The 20,984-nt window shown below is 46.7% G+C and overlaps 1 protein-coding gene, 1 long non-coding RNA gene and 1 pseudogene across 2 annotated transcripts; all 3 read left to right on the forward strand.

Moving 5' to 3' along the window:
* Positions 1-9,593: 9,593 nt before the first annotated feature.
* LOC136355994 (uncharacterized) lies at positions 9,594-11,774 on the forward strand. The gene is made up of 3 exons (XR_010740615.1): positions 9,594-10,037; positions 10,360-10,425; positions 11,545-11,774. It is a non-coding gene; the product is annotated as an uncharacterized lncRNA (long non-coding RNA).
* Positions 11,775-13,391: 1,617 nt separating this feature from the next.
* LOC136355976 (uncharacterized) lies at positions 13,392-16,960 on the forward strand (annotated as a pseudogene).
* A 2,015-nt stretch (positions 16,961-18,975) lies between these two features.
* LOC107276558 (salt stress-induced protein-like) lies at positions 18,976-19,888 on the forward strand. Its single transcript, XM_015779192.3, has 2 exons — positions 18,976-19,215; positions 19,631-19,888. The coding sequence occupies exons 1-2, from the start codon at positions 18,976-18,978 to the stop codon at positions 19,886-19,888; spliced, it is 498 nt and encodes a 165-aa protein (XP_015634678.1).
* The last annotated feature ends 1,096 nt before the right edge of the window (positions 19,889-20,984 follow it).

Genomic DNA, 20,984 nt, shown 5'->3' on the forward strand with positions numbered 1-20,984 from the left:
TCCTTTGTAAAAATAAATAATAATTGCGCAATAAATCGGTAATAATTGTAGAAATCCATTAAAATGGCTCAAAACTTCTAAAATTCATATCTAATTCATTCGAACTCCGAATTGAGCCATTCAACTTGCAAAATTCATCTAAAATTGAGCTCTACATGTTTGTTTACTTTTTATGTACTGTTTCCTTGGTTTTTATTAGAGTTTTTCCTCGTTTTGCGTGCCAGCGTGTAGTTTCCGCCGTTTCGGAAGATTGCGTTCGCAAGGATAAGAGTTCAGAAGATCCAAGTGAAGAAGCAAGGCAAGTCACACATTCCCCTTGAGCATTTTGATCCTAATTTACAAATGTTTTACTGTTTGCAAATAAATATGCATGTTTTGCTAATTACACGGGATCAGGGTTTACCTATCTGCTCGCTTGTGCCATGTTTACTTGATATCTGTTCTTTGTCAACTTTGGGTAATGAATCGACTAGCTCATGTTACTTATGTGACCTAGCTAGAACTATATGCTTAGCCATGCTTAATTACCACTAGCTCAGTTGATGGGATAATTACAGTATTAGACCTTTTTAGTATCAGAATGAGCTGCGTGCTCGAGACACCTGGCCATGCTTCATGGTCGTAATTATCCAACTAAAATGCGACTGAATGGTGGGCTGTGGGTGCATGGTTTTGCTGGTCGCACCCATGGCAGTTAAGGACCGGTTCGCGGGATGCCCTGGAAGAACTTATCGTACTTACCACAAGCCAGCGTGGGCAACGGCTGGGCTTGTAGTGTAGCTTTCCTCTAGCCGACGCATCCAGGCAAGGGTGGGCGTGATGGAGTTTGGATGGGCCCTGCGACGGCCTATGCGGCTTCCGGATTCACCTAGGCACGAGAGGGGACTGCCCGCTGCCTTGCGAGGAGTGGGGGTGAAACCTGAGGTGTGGTGTGCTTGGTTAGAGGGGGTTATGCGAAGGGTCCTGTCACGGCCTCTTTCCGGTATGTCGTGGTGGCATGTCGGCGCACGGAAACGTGTCGTGGGGCTGTGTCTTGTGGGTACAGTTGTACACCTCTGATCAGAGTAAAACTATTCGAATAGCCGTGCCCGCGGTTATGGGCGGTCGACCAGATTCACCGTGATTAGTCTCACACTTAATAAATCGACCTAATACACTGTAGTTTAGGTGGGTTGGTTGGGCCTGTTCAACGTGGTGTAGCGTTGATCAGTGGAGATTTAATGTTACTTTAATTACTCAACAGTTTTACTGTTTTGCTCAATAAAATGTTTTACAACCGCCTTTATGCAAATAGCCACAAACCGTCCTTGTGTTCCCCTTGCACGTCTGCATCGTTGGTGTGGCTTGCTGAGTACGGTGGTTGTACTCAGTCTTGCTATTATTCCCCCTTTTCAGAAGTGTAGTGCTTCTGAGCTGAAGACGAAGTTAGAGGACCAAGGCTCAGACCCCAGTTGAGTTTTGCCTGTGGAGTGGAGCTGAAGCCCCGCTAGGATCGCCTTTTTCCGCTGCTGCTGTTTTCGTTTCGGTGCGAGGACTAAGTGCCTCTTTTGTAAGTATTTTACGCTTTATTTATGTTTGGAACTGTATATTACTTGTCGTTTTGTGTACCCTGGCTGGTCCTGGACAGGGATTTAATACACAAAATAGTCTGGAAATTTGGGCTAAATTTCTGGGCGTGACAAAGTGGTATCAGAGCCAACTTGACTATAGGTTGAGCCAAATGGTCAAACCCTAAGGACAAGTTTTCTGAAAACCCTACTTGCAAATTGTCTCCTCTCGCCCTTCGGCATTTCTTTGTGAAACGGTTTTTCAAAATTCTCCTCCCAATCTCTCCAATTCTTTTAGTTGTCAAACCTAGAGGACCAGCTGTCAGCTTCATGTCTGTTCGGAAGTCAAGTCAATTCGAGCCTCAAGCTTCGTGCAAGGAGCGAGAAGATCAGTTCAGAGTCGTCGTTCTGCGAAGATCAAGTGGAGTTTTCTCGGAGATGACCTAAACCCAATCTTTCCCAGAAGAGTAGTTCCGTTAGCTTTCTAGATCGTGTGTTGTTTGCTTGTGTGTAGGGGTATGGTTTGCATCATTGGTGGGGATGCGACCATACTAGGTTGTTTGCTTAAGCAACTTGAAGAATAAAAGTCTACTCACAACATATCAGTAGGCAAGTGGTTTAGTACCTTATCTTTAGCAACCCCTCTGTTCCACCTCTCTTCCGTCCTGGCAGCGGATGGTCAGTGTCAGAGATAAGATCAATTAAAGTCACCAATCAATGGTTCAGTTGAAAGCTACAAGGTATCCCAGTGCCAGAAGAACCCTGCTCGTGATCAACATTTGGTGTCCAAGATTAGATGATGGATGTATTGATGCGGGAGATGCAAAGCTCGATGCAAGGTCAAGTGTAGCAGAAAGAACTCCAGCAGATGTGTGTTGCAGTCAAGAGTCAGTGTGTCCATGAGCTAAATGAGAGTCACTTTTATGTGGAATTTCCTATCATCAACTAAGGCTTAAGTTCCAAATCTTGTCGGGATGAAAGCGCATCGCCATTGCTTCAATTTGATGGACCGATGAAGTTTCAGTCTTCAAAGTCAGGGCATCTGTAAATCCGAGAAATGTTGGTCATTTTTTCAAGGACAACAGTTCAAAGGTTCTCAGTCAGGCGAAAGTAAGACTACCCACTGTAAGGGGGGTAGGTCTCAGAGATGAGTTTTGGTTTACCTCGTCGGCATTTCACTTGAATGTTCAACCCAGTGCAGCAATTTGGTTAGTAATTAAAGGAGTCCGTTGCGAGCCACTAGCAGAGTCTCTCAATCTCAAGTCAACAGGTTCAATTCTAATGTACACCCGTGAGGCCAGGGCAACAGTTCAGCTTAGAGAAGTAGCATCGAGGATGGTTGCAGTTCAGACGAAAGACAGGTCAAGCAGGTTTCCTAGAATTACTTGTCATTTGAGTTGGGACCAATCCAAGCGGACATAGGGTAAATGATTTATAAATGCCAGATTCCATTTTCATCCTCTTATAGCCAGCGTGGTGAATTCTCAGGTTACCAAAATTGCTAACCTCAACAGTTCAGTCCAAGCTGAGTAAGTTTCAGGAGCATCCGCAGTCCTAGACTGGGTCAGTTCAAGCAGAACCAGTCGGTCCAGTTTTGGCAAAGCAAAGGAACAGAAAGGTCGAATCCAGCCAGTTCAATCGTGCAGGTTTGATCAACCAGTCAATCAATCAGTTCGAAGCAGAAGGTGGCAGTTCAAGGTGCAGATCAGTCAGACCGCCCATCAGCACCGGCTTTCTTTCTAGCCATCCCAGAATCTCGGGACGAGATTCCTGTAAGGGGGGTAGATTTGTAACGCCCCGATTTTCGTTCGGTATTAAAAATCATTTAATAATGCATTTCCTAGAAATTGAATAAAAAGTTAATCAATTTAATCAAGTGAAATAATGGGAGAATTAAAATTTTCCCTTAAAAATCATTGGCCGGGAATATTTTGTAATATTCTTTGTGCCTTAAAATACTCTCCGGATTTTTCCGTGAATTTTCGGAGCTCAAGAAGTAATTATAATAATACAAAGTTCATTTAATCAATTTAAATAAAAAGAAAAGAAAATAATCTTCCCCTTCCTCCCTTTCGGGCTCGGCCCAAGAATCCTTCCCCTCCCGCGGCCCGCGCCCTCTCTCTCCCTCTCCCGGCCGGCCTCCCTCCCCATCTCTTGGGCCGTCGGCCCGTTTCCTCTCTCCCTCGTGAAGTCTGTTTTACGTCCCCCATCCAGCTCTCCCTCCCTCTCTCCCCGACAGGTGGGACCCGTGGACCCACCTGTCATCCCCTTCCTCCAGCTCCAACTGCCGCCATGGCCGCCCGAGCCGCCCCACGTCGCCGCCTCTCCCGCGGGACTCCCTCTCCTGCGCGTGTGTGGACGCGGTCATCGCCCACGTCCGCGCCGTTTCCCCCCTCTCCCCGCAAAATCCGGCCACGTCGCCGCCTCCCGCACCTCTCTCTCCTCCCACGTCGCCGGCCAGTTTCCACCCCTCTCGGGCTCGATCCCGCCTCCCCTCCCCTATAAAAACAATCCCCGGCCTCCCCTCATCCATTTTCCCCCTTTTCCCCAAGCCGCCGCGCCCTCCCTCGCTCTCCCCGCGCCGAGCCCATGCACCGCCGCTCTCCGGCGAACTCCAGCAGCGCCGCGCCGCCGCTCCCGTCCACCCCGCACTGCGCCGTCGCCCTCCCCAGCACCGCAGCCGCCATGCGCACCTCGTCCACCGCTCCGTCCTCTCCTTCCACCCCTGCAGCACCATTCCCACCGTGCAAGCCGAAACCACCGCCATTCACCGCCTCCAGCCGCCTGCTACTGCCGCCCTAGGGGTTGCCGCGCCGTGCCGTTTGTGTCATCGGCATCGCTGTGCCGAGCTCTACCCCGGCCCCTACTCCTTTTCCCCTCCCGGCCTCCAAAACACCGCCACCACGTGCACCACCTCTCTCCGCTGTCGCCGCTCCCGCACCCTGCCACCACCGCAGCCGGCTTCGCCGCCGCGAGGACAAGCCTGTCGGCCGCTCCCCTCCCCCAATCGACCGCAAGCTGTCACCTCCACTGCCAACCCGAGGCCGCCGCCGCTTTCGCCGCCCCTCGCCGCTGAAATTCCACGGGAGCCCGCTTTTCCCCGTTCAAGGTCCCGGAGGCCCCCGGCCGTCACTCGTCGCCCGTCGGCCGCCGTTAGGGCGCCGCCGTCGTCCTCGCCCGGGGAGCGCCGCCGCTACCTCGCCTCCGTCCGGTGCCGTGCCGCTTGGTGAGCATCCCCCTTCCTCCTCTCCTTTCCGCCGCCGGTCGCCTCTCCGTGGTCGTCTCGCCGTCGCCGCCCTCGGTGAGCACTCCTCTCCCCTCCCTCTTTCTCCCCTTGGCCGGCCGTCTCCCGTGCTTGCGCGTGCCGTGCCGCCGCCGCCGGTGGCCGCCCGGCCCGTGTGCCGCCGTCACTTCGGTCCCGGCCGCCGCCGCCGCCAGCTTTGTGTGAGCGCTGGCCAGGCCGCGCCGCCCGGCTGTCCCCAGCCGTCCGATCGGCCTTGGCCGATCTGGGCCGTCCTCGGGGTGGACGCGCACCCGAGGCACGTGTGGACCATGTCCACCGTGCGCCCTCCCCCTTTGACTCGCTGACGTGTGGGGCCCGCGTGTCGGCGCCGGCCGCCCCTTGCTGACGTCAGCGAGGACCATTTCCTTTGTAAAAATAAATAATAATTGCGCAATAAATCGGTAATAATTGTAGAAATCCATTAAAATGGCTCAAAACTTCTAAAATTCATATCTAATTCATTCGAACTCCGAATTGAGCCATTCAACTTGCAAAATTCATCTAAAATTGAGCTCTACATGTTTGTTTACTTTTTATGTACTGTTTCCTTGGTTTTTATTAGAGTTTTTCCTCGTTTTGCGTGCCAGCGTGTAGTTTCCGCCGTTTCGGAAGATTGCGTTCGCAAGGATAAGAGTACAGAAGATCCAAGTGAAGAAGCAAGGCAAGTCACACATTCCCCTTGAGCATTTTGATCCTAATTTACAAATGTTTTACTGTTTGCAAATAAATATGCATGTTTTGCTAATTACACGGGATCAGGGTTTACCTATCTGCTCGCTTGTGCCATGTTTACTTGATATCTGTTCTTTGTCAACTTTGGGTAATGAATCGACTAGCTCATGTTACTTATGTGACCTAGCTAGAACTATATGCTTAGCCATGCTTAATTACCACTAGCTCAGTTGATGGGATAATTACAGTATTAGACCTTTTTAGTATCAGAATGAGCTGCGTGCTCGAGACACCTGGCCATGCTTCATGGTCGTAATTATCCAACTAAAATGCGACTGAATGGTGGGCTGTGGGTGCATGGTTTTGCTGGTCGCACCCATGGCAGTTAAGGACCGGTTCGCGGGATGCCCTGGAAGAACTTATCGTACTTACCACAAGCCAGCGTGGGCAACGGCTGGGCTTGTAGTGTAGCTTTCCTCTAGCCGACGCATCCAGGCAAGGGTGGGCGTGATGGAGTTTGGATGGGCCCTGCGACGGCCTATGCGGCTTCCGGATTCACCTAGGCACGAGAGGGGACTGCCCGCTGCCTTGCGAGGAGTGGGGGTGAAACCTGAGGTGTGGTGTGCTTGGTTAGAGGGGGTTATGCGAAGGGTCCTGTCACGGCCTCTTTCCGGTATGTCGTGGTGGCATGTCGGCGCACGGAAACGTGTCGTGGGGCTGTGTCTTGTGGGTACAGTTGTACACCTCTGATCAGAGTAAAACTATTCGAATAGCCGTGCCCGCGGTTATGGGCGGTCGACCAGATTCACCGTGATTAGTCTCACACTTAATAAATCGACCTAATACACTGTAGTTTAGGTGGGTTGGTTGGGCCTGTTCAACGTGGTGTAGCGTTGATCAGTGGAGATTTAATGTTACTTTAATTACTCAACAGTTTTACTGTTTTGCTCAATAAAATGTTTTACAACCGCCTTTATGCAAATAGCCACAAACCGTCCTTGTGTTCCCCTTGCACGTCTGCATCGTTGGTGTGGCTTGCTGAGTATGGTGGTTGTACTCAGTCTTGCTATTATTCCCCCTTTTCAGAAGTGTAGTGCTTCTGAGCTGAAGACGAAGTTAGAGGACCAAGGCTCAGACCCCAGTTGAGTTTTGCCTGTGGAGTGGAGCTGAAGCCCCGCTAGGATCGCCTTTTTCCGCTGCTGCTGTTTTCGTTTCGGTGCGAGGACTAAGTGCCTCTTTTGTAAGTATTTTACGCTTTATTTACGTTTGGAACTGTATATTACTTGTCGTTTTGTGTACCCTGGCTGGTCCTGGACAGGGATTTAATACACAAAATAGTCTGGAAATTTGGGCTAAATTTCTGGGCGTGACAGAAGTTCACAAACCTAAAGTCTCATGACTGTCACGTGTTGATGACACAACTGCTACCAGTTATAATAAGGTGTATCCTCCCAGACAATGTCCGGGCAACAATAACAAAGCTACGTGCTTTCATGAACGCAATTTCGCAGAAGGTCATCGATCCGGATAGATTAGAAGCCCTTCAGAATGATGTGGTGCAATGTCTTGTCAGCTTTGAGTTGATATTTCGACCTTCATTTTTCAATATAATGACGCATCTGCTTTGTCACCTTGTCAAAGAGATGGGTATTCTCGGGCCTGCGTACCTACACAACATGTTTCCTTTCGAGAGGTACATGGGCGTTGTGAAGAAGTATGTTCGTAACCGTGCTCGTTCAGAGGCAAGCATCGCCAAGGGGTATGGAACAGAGGAGGTCATTGAATTCTGCGTAGAATTTATTGAAGACCTTCGCCCAATCGGGATACCTGAATCACGCCATGAAGGGAGACTACGGGGAAAGGGGACTCTCAGAAGGAAAGCAATAATGACGGTAGACAACAATTTATTCCGTAAAGCCCATTTCACGGTTCTGTAACAGTCTTCATTGGTGGCTCCTTACATCGATGAGCACTTGGTTCTAGTTCGCGCTAGAAACATCGGTAAGTCCGATGCATGGATTACACGACATCACATTGATACTTTCCCCGCATGGCTGCGACAACATCTCATGGGTAACGAGACGATTAACCAACAACTGGCCTTCCTGGCGAGGGGACCATCTGGCTCGATCGCTACATTCCAGGGATATGAGACCAATGGGTACACATTCTACACGAGAGCCCAAGACAAGAAGAGCACGAACCAGAACAGTGCTGTTCGTATCGATGCCATGGGACACGATGGTACAACTGGCACGTATTACGGTGCCATAGAGGACATATGAGAACTTGACTATGGACCTCTCAAGGTCCCTTTGTTCCGGTGCCAATGGGTTAAGTTGTCTGATGGAGGCATAACGATTGATGACAGTGGGATGACAACGGTTGACGTTAACAAGGTTGGATACTCGGAAGAATCTTTTGTCCTTGCCAATGATGTAACGCAAGTTTTTTACGTGACGGACATGTCTAGAAAAGGAAAGAAGGGCAAAGGGCCTGACGAGCCGAAGCGCCACGTGGTTCTCCCAGGCAAAAGAAAAATCGTCGGAGTAGAGGACAAGACTGACGAGGATTACGATCAGTTTGATGGGCAACCCCCTTTCACGGTGACGATTGACCCTAGCATCCTCCTATCAAATAAAGACACCCCTTACTCATATAGCGATCACAAGGAAGGAACAATAGTGAGGAGAAAGTACGTGCGGTCAACCGTCACCGCCGATGTATTGCCGTAATTGTTGTGTACACGATGTAAACTATTTTGGATGTATTGAATATCCATATAAATCAATTGTTGTATGGGATATGTTAATTATGTATGATTATTAGAATTTTTAACAAATTTAAATCATGCATATGTTAGTTATATACGCTAATTAGAATTTTGAAAAGTTTTCAATCATGCATGTGGTATTTACATATGTTAATTATAATTTTTAACAATTTTAAATCATGCATATACTAATTATATATGATTATTAGAATTTTTATTAATTTTAAATCATGCATGTGGTATTTACATATGTTAATTAGAATTTTTAACAATTTAATATCATGCACATGCTAATTATATATGATTATTAGAATTTTTAACAATTTTAAATCATTCATGTGCTTATTATATATTATCCACTTAATTTAGTACAGACAACAATAATTTTTCGAAGGTTTTGTCATTAATTTTTCGACTTAAAATAATTTTAATGCATTATTCAGTGCTATTGTCTTTAGTCCCGGTTCTTAACCCTAACTGGGTTTAAAAAGAATTTGGAAATAGCGGGAAAATATATTTAGTCTCGGTTGGTGAGAACAACCGGGACTAAAGATATCTTTACTCCCGGTTCGTAAGACCAACCGGGATTAAAGATCGGTTCGTAAGAACAACCGGGATTAAAGATATTTTTAGTCCCGGTTGTTCTCACCAACCGGGACTAAAGATCCCAGGGTATATATATGCCCGAGGTGCACTCGTCTTCTCCACCAACACTTAGAAGTTTTTCCTCCAATCGATCTCGGCTTCTCCTTCGCCGCCACTGCCTAGGGCTTCTCCTTCGCCGCCATCGTCTCTCGCCGTCGTCTCGCGGTTGTCGCCGCCTCCGCCGCCTCCGTCCCCGACGCCGCCGCCGCATCTCTGGGGTGAGAGCCGCCGCTGCCTCTCTCTCTCTCTCGATCTCGATCTCTCCTCTCTCTCTCTCTCCAAACCTGTCACGCCCTAAAAATCCCCTAAATTAATAATGCATATTTTAAATCATTTTTTTATAAATTATTTTAAAAGCCTACAAGTTAAACTCTAACAATCTAGGAAAATTTTCAACATAAAATTGAGCTAGATAAAATTTCATTAAATACTTTTCTTGTTCCTCTATTTTTTAGATTTTTCTAGGAATTATTTGAGTAAGGGAAGTATTTTTAATAAATGAAACATCATTTCACGAATTATTTTAATTAAAAAGTTTTAAAAACCCTCCCTTAAGCTGTTGGGCCGAATTCGGCCCAACATCCTCTCTCCCCGCGCGCGCCAAGCTGGCCCACACCGGCCCATCCCGAGCCACCGCCCCCCTTCTCGCGGGTCACCGACATGTGGGGCCCACATGTCGGATCCACCCCCTACCTCCAGCCGGCCGGCCGGCCAAGCCGAGTCCGAGCCGCCGCCTAGCGCCGCCGATTCCGCCCTTCTCGGTCGACCTCGAGTCCGATTAGTTGAGGAGAAATACTCTCCTCCTTATCCTCTTCCTTTCCCCTAAAGTCTCAGAGACTAATTTCTCCCGGATAAACCAAATCGAGTCCGTTTGAGTTTATCTCTCCAAACTAACCTGAAGATTTTCCGGCTTCGATTCCTCTCGGTTGGAGCCCGATCTCTTCAATCCAACCTATATATAGCATCCCCTTGGCGTCCTCTTTCATTTGCCTCAACTCCCGAGCCCTCTCGTCCCTTGTAGTGTCGCCGCCGCGCCGCCCTAGCCGCCGCCGTCGCCGGTCGCCGCTCAGCCGCGCCGGCCACCGTTCGTCGTCGTCCGTCGCGTTTTCTTGCACCGGTGAGTTCGCGTCGTCGTCCTCTACGTGTAGATGGCCTGAGATCGCTCGGCCGACCTCTCTATCGCCGGCGAGGTTGTCGCTCGCGTCATGCCGGTGATGATGACATCAGCGTGACGTCATATTTCCTTTTTTCCAGATTTTCTTTATTAGATGCAAATCAGTTAAACTTCGGAAAATCATAACTAAATCATCGTAGCTCCGATTCAAGTGGTTCAAGTTGCTAAATTTTTCTAAACTTGAGATCTACATGTTAAAAATATCCACATATACTGTTTATGCTTGTTTATGTACTGTTTTGTTGATTTAGTCTTTTTGCTCTAGTTTCCGACGTTCCGGAGGAGAGCATTTCCGTCGAGGAAGGTTCAGAAGTGTTTGCGGAAGCTCAAGGCAAGTCACACAGATCCCAAACAACCCTTTGAGCATGTTGAACCCGTTTAAAACTATTGTTTTATTTCAACTTATGCATTATTTTCGAATGTCATCGGGTGGTGAGCCTTTCCCATTAATTAATGGCCGAAGATGACTTTATTTTCCTATGGGTTATAATTTGGTTAGCTTGGACCTTATAAATTGGATTGGTTCAGCTAAATGCTATATGTATAATTGCTTAGATATGCTTAGAAACATTAGCTTATTAATGGGATAAATCATATTACATTATTAATTATGGTTATATTTAATGGTAGCTCATGATGGTTAATCGTGTAATGTTAATTAATTGATAATTAAAACCTGATTAAAGGTGGGTTGTGAGCATATGGTTTTGATGGTTGTGCTCATGACAATTAAGGACCGGTTCATGAGCTACTGTTGTGAAACATTTATCGTGCCAACCACAAGCGAGCGTGGGCAACGACTTTATCTTTTGTATAGCATGATTCATTATGGTGTGCCAGACTGTGAAGTGGCGAGAAGTCCGTGGGGGTCGCTGGGGAGTCCATTGCCTCTAGTTTTGAGGGGGAGATTATGATCCAGGAACGGTGCACTGTGGTGAGTTGTGTTGTGCGAGGGGTATTGTCATAGTTCTTTTCCGAGGTACCGTGGTGGTATTGAGGCGCATGGTAACATGTTGTGGAACTGTGTCTTGTGGGTACAGTGGTACACCTCTGGTCAAAGTAAAACTATTCGAATAGCCGTGCCCGCGGTTATGGGTGAGTTAAACAATGTTTTTCGTGATTAGTCCCACACTATTCATTAATGGTAATTGTGATAATTAATTTGACTCCTGGTTTGGAATGGCATATTCCTGGTATGGAGGTTTGATTTGTACACCAGGGTTGGTTGTTCAGATGAGGTTGGGCCCATGCAACACGGGTGTGTTGTATGGTGTTTATTTAATACTGCTTAATTATTCAACTATTTTACTATTCTCTTAAATATTTAGTAAATGATGTTTATGCAAATGAGCTTTATTATGCCGTCCTTTGTTATCTTGTGCACTTGCATATTTGCTGTGTGGCTTGTTGAGTATGTCATATGCTCATTCTTGCAATATTCATTCATCAGAGGAGGAGTACTTCAGTGAAGGTGATGATCTGGAAGACTAGGCTTGGTCCGGGTTAAGTTGCCTGTAGAGTGGAGTTGCCATAGCTGTTCCGTAGTTTGTTTTTATTTTCCGTTGCATAGAATTTTATTCTTTGAGAGGAACTATCCACCTCTGTAATAATTTATTTTGCGAATGTTAATTACCTGTTTGATAGTACTCTATTATCAATTTATTATCGTGTGCCTCGGCTGATTCCTGGATAAGGGTTAAACGCACATGTAAGCGCTTGAAATTTTGGATAGAAATTTCGGGCATGACAAACCCCCCCCCCCCCGCCGCCTCGTTGCTGACGCCGCCGACCCCGACTCCGCCTCCCGCCGATGCCGCCCCGACTTCGATGCGGCCGCCGCCGCCGATGCCGGCCCTGACGCCGACACCACCCCCACGCCGCTGCCCCCGCCTCGAGCTCGCCACGCTGCCGCCGCGCCGCCATGCCAACGCCACCCCCACGCCGCCGCCCCCGCCTCAAGCTCGCCACGCCGCCACGACGCCACGCCGCCGCCGCGACCTGCGCGCTGCGCCGCCAGTATATAAGAAGTGTATGACATGCGGGTCCCACAATTTTTTAATTAAAAAAGTGACTGGAAAAAAATGCCTCCGCCGCCGCGCCACGCCACCGCTCCGCTGCCTGAAACGCGAACACCCCGTCATTGCCGAACGTGCACGAACGCGAACTTACATGAACGAACGCGAACTTACATGAACGAACGTGAACGAAACGTGATTGAAACGTGCCGCCGCCGCGCCGCCACGTCGCCGCTCCGCTGCCGCCACTGCCGCCCCGTCATTGCCGAATGTGAACGAAATGTGATTGAACATGAACGAACGCGAACTTACGTGAACGAACGCGAACGAACGTGAACGAAACGTGAACGAACGTGAACGAAACATGAACGAACGTGAACGAAACGTGATTGAAACGTGAACGAACGCGAACAAAAGAGAACGAACGTGAACGAAACGCGAACGAATGTGAACGAAACATGAACGAAACGTTAACGAAACGTGTGAACGAACGTGAAGGCACTTCAACTAAAAGTGTGAGAACGAACGCGAGCGAAACGTGTATGAACGAGATAATTAAACGAGTGTTAGACTTAGCATATATATGATTATATATACTTGAAAATGTGAAATACAATATATGTTCCTTTGCGTTTAGACTAATATATTTTTTTGCATGTTGCAGAAAAGACGTCGTCGTCGTCATCCCTCAAGCCGAAGTGGTAGGTAGCCCTCGAAGGATTTCGCGCAGGCAAGTGATGTAAAGATGTGATTGTTAGAGATTTAATATAAGATTATTAGATTTTTAATATAGGATTATTAGACTTAGGATATGTGAGTGTTAGACTTAGCACATATGATTATTACAATTTTAATATAAGATTATTAGAGTTCTAATATAAGATTATAGGATTTTTAATATAGTATTATTAGACTTAGCATATGTGAGTGTTAGACTTAGCACATATGATTATTACAATTTTAATATAAGATTATTAGAGTTTTAATATAAGATTATTACAGGATTAATATACGAAACTTAATTAGATTTAGCATATATGATTATCTAGGGTTCTAATATACGACACTTAGACTTAGCATATATATGATTATTTGAGTTCTAATATACGACACTTAGACTTAGCATATATGATTATTTGAGTTCTAATATACGACACTTAGACTTAGCATATATGATTGTTAGAGTTTTAATACAAGATTAGTAGAGTTTTAATATTACGCTTAGCAAATATGACCTATAGACTTACCCTATAGACTTAGCAAATATTTCTTGTATGAACAGATGGCTGATCGCGATGAGGAACAGATACTGTACGATACAATCGCAGAGGGAAGCAGCCAGTACTGGAACGAAGAAGTGGGGAACGAGGATCCAAACCAGTACTTGAACGATCCGGGGAACGTGGAGAGGGATGTGGAGGGGAACGATGAGGGGAACGAGGAGGAGGAGGCTAGTGGAAGTCATCCCTCCGCTGGACAGAAGAGGGCACACGGACAACGAGGTGCCGCGAAAAATATAGAGGGTCGGCACATCATAACTAAGGTAGACGAAGACGGCCGACCTACTGCCCCGGCGGAAGCAGCCAAGAATTTTGTACGCCACAGCGCGGTGTACTGGCAGCAGAACAAGGGCACGCGGGGATAATGACAGCTTTGTCTCGGAATCAGAGAAAGAGATGCTGTGGACCACAATGCTCGAGACGTTCATGCTCCCTGCGGGTACGGAGAACATAGTGAAATAGTGGACTCTTAAGAAAATGGCAGAACAATTCCAGAGCTTCAAGGGAGATCTCTACAAGAAATAAATCCTGAAGGGGCTGACACCGAACTTCGACGTATTCCCGAAGCTAAGGGATCATTGGGACGAGTTCGCTGCTTACAAGACAGGGCAACAAGGGCAAGCGATGATGGTCAGAAACAAAGAAAATGCCGCCAAGAAGAAGTACCATCACCACTTGGGGTCAGGCGGCTGTAGCGTCGCAATGCCGAATTGCGAGGAGATGGAGGCAAGCTTGATTGAGAGGGGTATCGAACAGGCCACCGGTAAATGGCCGGATCGATCGAAGTTCTGATACTATGCTCACGGTGGAACGCTTAACCCAGTTGATGGCTCCCTGGTGTTCAGCGATCAGATACGCGAGGCTGCCAGTCGACTAACGGAGGCAGTGGAAGCCTCTACGCAGGGCACGTTCCGACCCGACAGAGAGAAGGACGAGCTATCGCTCGCCCTGCAGACTCCCGAGCATCCAGGAAGAACACGTGGGAAAGGCATGGTTCATTGGAAGATTGGATTCAAGGAGGACATCCACACATACAGGAGTCGGATGAGGAGCAAGAGAGATACCGAGGCGAAGATTGTAGATCTTGAGTACAGGGTATCGAGCTACGAGCTCAGCATACAAGAGGAGGTGGCACGGAAGGTGGATGAACGCATGGCCGCACATCGGTGCTAGGATCCCCAGCCGTACATTCCTCCTGTAATGGTCAGCCCCTCAGGAAATCGTAGCAGCTGCGCCTCAACAGGGTAGGTAGGATCACAGAGCATGGACGCCATGCATACTCAGGACGAAACCACATGCCCCGTTGAGGACATCAGCTGCATATTCTCTTCAAGAATTTATCAATCAAGGTAGTTCTATGTTTTTTGGACTTGTACATTTCGCAAGTTTCTGCTTATGTTGATTACTAATAGATAACCTCTCATCACCTGAAGGTTGCGTCGGAAATGGCCATCCCAACGGACCCTTCAGGGACTTACCACTGCAGGCCGATTCCAGTAGGATACTCGAGGGTCGAAGTTGAGTTGGTGGAAGCCGCGTACGAGGACCTCGAGTTGGACTACCCTGGAGGAGACGGTGAGACGCATCTACACGACACGAGCCATGCCATTATACTATGGCGCAAGCGCTACATCATCCTCCCTAGGCGAAAAGCGGCGTCTCATGCACCATCCCCTCCGGCTCCTCCACTGTCTCCTCCTCATCAGTCTCCTCCACCATCTCCTCCTCAGGATCCTGCACCGACTCCTCCTCAGGCTCTTGCACCGACTCCTCCTCAGGCAACTGCGCCGCGTCCTCCAGCACCTTCCAAGTCAAGAACTCACCAAGCACCACCGCCTGCCCGCACAAGGGCGACGAAGAAGGCGAAAGTTGACGCCGCCGAGAACAAGGAGCCACCGTACTATTGCATGCAACAGGAGCTTGACGCTTACGTGGCAGCAGAAGTGAAGAGGCAATTGAAGCCTCGGAGTCCAGAAAAGAAGATTCCTATAGACCCGGGTGCCAAGAAGTTTTTCAGGAGTATGTCGGCACCAGCCAAGGAGGCCATAAAGCTCACGGACTATGAGCGAACACTTAAGAAAGCATATTATGGAAAGTACAAACAAGTCCATCAGCTTGGAGAGCAATCAAACCAGGAGGTCGAGCCATTGGTGACAGGGCAAGAAATTGGAATAAAAGAATTCCTTTCTAACACCGGGCTAACTAGGGATCAGTTGCTTAAAGGCGCACCAATCCCAAAGGTAGAAGTGAGACACAAGTACGAACTCGGTAAACCGCTTGTCAAGCCTGAGTAGCTGCAGTCCTTACCGACACAGATGTACAAATTCCATCAACGGTACATGGAGATGAGCACAAGCGGTAGGGAGATTATCGGAGCGAGGATTAAGAGCTCCGACTTCTTACAAGGGGAAGATGTTCTCTGGATCAATTTCAAGGATATCTACGAACTATACCAGCTGGACGCCCTCGACGTATTTATTCTTAGCGCATGGATTTTGTACGTATGGTTGAGTTATATTTCTTACGTTCCTTTAATTAGCTCCTTGTATATATATGTACACCATATATATAACAATTCCTTTATATCGTTGTAGAATGGAGATTCAAAGGGCCCGATGGCGGGGGGTTTTCGATACTGGATTCATCGACCCTCGGAAAGTAAACATCGACATGATCACCGACTATCCGCAAGCCATAGAGGACAATCTCGTCAATCTCCTGAAGGAGCAGCATTACAAGAGGTTCGTACTATTGCCGTACAACACAGCGTTAGTTTTTACTGTCTTCCGAACAAAGTTTGTTCCCTTACATATATAGATCTACAGTTTTTTTCATATATCCCTCACACATATTGCAGATTCCACTGGGTCCTTTTACTCTTTGACTTGGAGGCCTACAGAGTCAATTTCTATGACTCAATGAATAAAGATGAGTCTACTTTTGACCAGGTTTTTGAACTGATAGACAGGTAATGTCATAAGTTCCAATGTTATTACGAATTTTGCTATTAATTGCTACTACGAATCATAGCTTTAAACTCCATGTAGGGCTTGGTATCGGTTCCGTCATTTGGTCCGCGGCAATTGGAAAGAAAAACTTAGGCGGAGGTTCAAATTTCCTGTGAGTACATGCTCTACATTTATATTGAATCTCTAATTCAAATATAAGTGTATATTAATTAAATCTCTCGCCGTTTGTCACGTATATATATGTAGTGTGCAAAGCAAGACCAGGGAACTAACTTGTGCGCTACTACGTATGCGAGTATTGCCACTGCCTTACAACCCAAATATACACCACAAGAGAGCTTGATGTACGTATAAATAAATTCCAACTTTCATTGCGTACGTATCGATTTGTTCATTACTGATTAATTTCATACATTCATATATAGGTTATTCACATGAGGGATAACCTCACACACAAGGAATTTATCGCGGCGGTTCAAGAACAACTCATAGGATTCATCAACGAACAAGTCCTTTATCCCGAGGGTGAATTCTACTACGATGGAAATACAATTCATAAGCCGTTAGCTTCTGAGATAACGACTACTACGTCGAAGTCGTAGCTAGCTAGGACATAATGAATTGTAATTAATACATGTCTATTTTTATATATGTACACATTTACTTTAGTGTAAATATATATTTTGGTCATATATGCACATAAAATGTTAAGTGATTTAATATATACATGCATAATATATGTAATATATATATTATGCATACATATATGTATTGAAACATATATATATATATATATATATATACATATATATATATATATATATACATATATATATATATGTGTGTGTGTGTGTATATATATAAACCATGCAGCAACAGGGCCATGCAAATAAAAAAAAAGCAGCTCGATCTGTAGTCCCGGTTGATGTTACCAACCGGACCGGTTATTTCACCCGGGACTAAAGATAGCGATCTTTAGTCCCGGATTCGTAGTCCCGGTTGGTCAAGCGGGACTAAAGGGAGGTTACGAACCGGAAGGAAAAAGGGTTTCTCCACCAGTGTATACTTTTCCGCCTACTCCAACACCGTGCGTCGACGATGACGACGGCGATTTGTGTTGATGAATGTGAATTTGGGACAGGGATTTGGGGAGCCTGATTTTTTTAGTCGCCTAAAATCATTTTTGGCGGCCTTCCTAGCTTGCCCACCTGCGAAAATGGATCTCCGTTGGCGGCCGGAAAGTTCGACAGCGGAAATTCGTTATTTTCACTATCCTTAGATTGATGGTGGCGCCACCGGCCATCAGCAAAAACTCGATTTGGCCGCTGGGAAAAAGCTGATATGTAGTAGTACTACTAATCCAAACTATTTGCGAAAAGGCAAAAGGCTCACGGGTGACTAGTCAGTACAATCCTTTAATTAATCCAATTCCAAACTATTTGCAATTTTGCACGACAAGTGGCATCTCTCTGCCACGCCCCCCTGGCTCTCCTTCGCTACTAATCAGGGATGGTGGCGATTAATGCACTGGGGTTTCCTCCCCTTCCCTCTCGGGGAGCTGACAGAAAGGGGGACAGAAGACCAGAAGGGAGAGGTGAGGAAGAAGATGAAATAAGTTGGAAATCGCTGACATGTCACATCAGCGAGTCAACCTATTGACTCAGTGAGTCAAACGCGGTCAAACTATCACATCAGCCGAAACCACTCTCATAACCATCGAGTAAGTTAATTTACATCGGTTTTCGAAGATGTATGTGAGACATAATACCTGGTTTTACGGTTAAGTAGGGCGATTCAACTACAAGAATGAGATGAGGGAGTCAAAAGAGACTTATTGCAAAAGAGAAGTCCAAAAACGTGGTGACCAAATTTGGTAATGCGCGACAAGTCACTCACCCGTGAGCCTTTTCGCTGGAACTATGATATGTTCTGGGATCCACCTAGACTACACAAACAACTATCGTTGTCTGATTCATTGTACTATGAAATGTCTTATTGCTATTTAGGTTGGATTTTTTTGAAACGGAGGAAGTAGGAGTAGTCCAGTACGTCCATCGGAATCCGATTCGACCGCGGCCACAGACCAACCCGACAGCAAATAATCCGGCCTGTTGTTTCCAATAAATACACAGTGCTAGCTATGGGCTATGGCAAAACAAAATCGCAGCCTCTGCTCTGGAATTCTCAATAATCCGATTACAATAATAATAACTCGATCGGTGCAGTACTGCAGCCTTCAGCCATGGGAAACGTCTTCTCCGGGATCAGCGTGGTGATCCTCGTCATCGTATGCACCTCCCTCTACACCTTCGCCTTCCTCGCCGGCCTCGGCCTCAGCCAGAACTTGGAGAGGACAAGGAAACGCCGCCATCGCCGGCGGGATAAACCGGCCACCGGAGAAGACGAAGAAGATGATCACGGATCATCACGACGACAAGCTCCAGCACCGGCTGCAGAAACCACCGCCGCCGGCGACTACAAGCTCTACTCATCCGCCATGATCTAACACCCTCATCATCGCGCCATCACCACGACGGCGGCGGCGGCGGCGGCGAGATCAAGACCGGCGGTGACGCAGGTCGGGGCATGGGGAGGATGCGGCGGGCGGCCATTCGACATGATCCCGTCCACCATCCCTCGCCGGTTCAACAGCATCGCGTTGTTCCACTCCAGTGGCGCCATCCACTCCATGGAGAGCAACAACAACAGCAGCGCGTTGTTCCACTTCGACTACTACATCCAACAACAGCAGCAACATGGAGGACGTGATCGCCATGGTGGTGGACAGCTCAAGCTCATGAACCATGGTCCATGGGGCCAAGCGTCTTCCTACAATTCCATAGCCGTCCGTGATGAGGTAAGCAACGATCCATGATTATATATATTCCTCTTAACAATTAACTCTTTGCACGCATGTTAACTAAGTACTTATAGAAAAAATTAGAACACTAGATTTAATATGAGATATATAACTTCACAACCATAAGGTAAAATTCGACTTCTTCAAGTTATAAAAGAAACAAATTAAACTAATTAAAATTAGTTAACATACATTCACAGCTATCTTTATTTTTTTATTTGTAGAAGTTGAATTTAAACTGTAGTTTGTTGAGTATTATATATCATATCTAATATTTTTTTAAAAAAATAATAAAACTATCGTAAGCAACAAAAGATATATATATCCTCCACAGATGAAACACTTTTCTAACTGGATGCATGAAAAATTATCAAACCTGTGCTAATTAATTAAACTTGTAAACGATATGCAGATCAAGTTGTCGGCGCGTGAACAGGTGACAGCGGTGGAGGGCACGGTTGGGAATTTCAGGGACGTGGATGAGCCGGTGATTACCTCCCTCACCTTCTACACCAACGCCGGCAGGAAATACGGGCCATACGGCGGCAACGGCAAGCAAGGGACTCCATTCTCCATCCCGGTTGGAAAGGGTTGCATCGTCGTTGGATTCTGGGGACGCTGTGGATGGCTCCTCGATGCCATCGGAGTCTATGTCAGTCCCCAGAGCTAATTAAGCTTTATATATATATATATATATATATATATATATATATATATGTATATATATATATACATATATATATATATATGGAAAATGGTTCTATACACCCAGGTGTATGTACTCCCTCTTGCATCCACCGTTCATCCGAACAACCAGATATGAGTTAATCCGTGTACACCTTAACGGGTGTTGACTCAGCGGACCCGGTATGTATATCGTGAATTATGGAATTAATTATTCAGGGCAAAATTATCTTACCGTTAATATCGGAACAGATCCAACAGCGCATCACGAAATTTCTGGGTTTTGGGAGGCAACGAGGCGACGACTCCTCCTCGGATTGTCCCCACGGCGATTCAGTGGCGACTCGGCGGCCGGTGGAGGATCATAGAAGCGATCTATACTGATCATTGAATCTGCTTGTTCCTTCCTCCAGTGATGGCTCCTCCTTCACCAATCGGAGATACTGAAGCAGAGGTAATCGATCTAGAGGATCTGCCACCCGTTGGTGTCCCAGGAGCAGAAGTCATCGATCTGGAGTCGCCTGAATGCAGGAGCGGGGCAGCCGGGGCAAAATCGAGGAGTCACAGTAGTGCAGGTCATCCAAAGCAGCAGGTTAGTATTTGTGTATTTTATACGGCAAGATTGACGCTCGATTCCTAAATTTTTCTCGCTTGCAGAGTCACGGGAGAATCAGTATATATATATACATATGTATATATATATATATATATATATATATATATATATATATATATATATATATATCTATATATATACACACACGTATGTAGAACTACTACATGGCACCCTGACGTGCTACGTACCTTCGTAGCAGTCCTCACAGGCTGTGGCTCGCTGCTGCCGCTCGCGCCACCGCCCACATCCTGCCCCTGCATTGCTCCGTGACCTCGAGAGAGAGAGTGAAACGGAAGGACATGTGGGTCCCACATTTTTTAAAAATAGAAAATACTGACTGGGTTGCCACGTGTATGCCACGTAGAACAAAACCGCTCTGATTTGGATCGAGGGAGTAATTCGTCTGGTATTGAAAGTTCAGGGTGAATAATATCTGGTTTTTGGATTCAGGGGTGTAATTCGGTCG

This window comes from Oryza sativa, chromosome 4 (assembly GCF_034140825.1).
Source record: "Oryza sativa Japonica Group chromosome 4, ASM3414082v1".
NCBI lineage: Eukaryota > Viridiplantae > Streptophyta > Magnoliopsida > Poales > Poaceae > Oryza > Oryza sativa.

Excerpts from the sequence above, each read along its gene's own strand:
- LOC107276558 (XM_015779192.3), top strand. The coding sequence starts at position 18,976 with ATGATCCCGTCCACCATCCCTCGCCGGTTCAACAGCATCGCGTTGTTC. Across the intron at positions 19,216-19,630 it reads CCATAGCCGTCCGTGATGAG|ATCAAGTTGTCGGCGCGTGA; the intron begins GTAAGCAACGAT and ends AACGATATGCAG.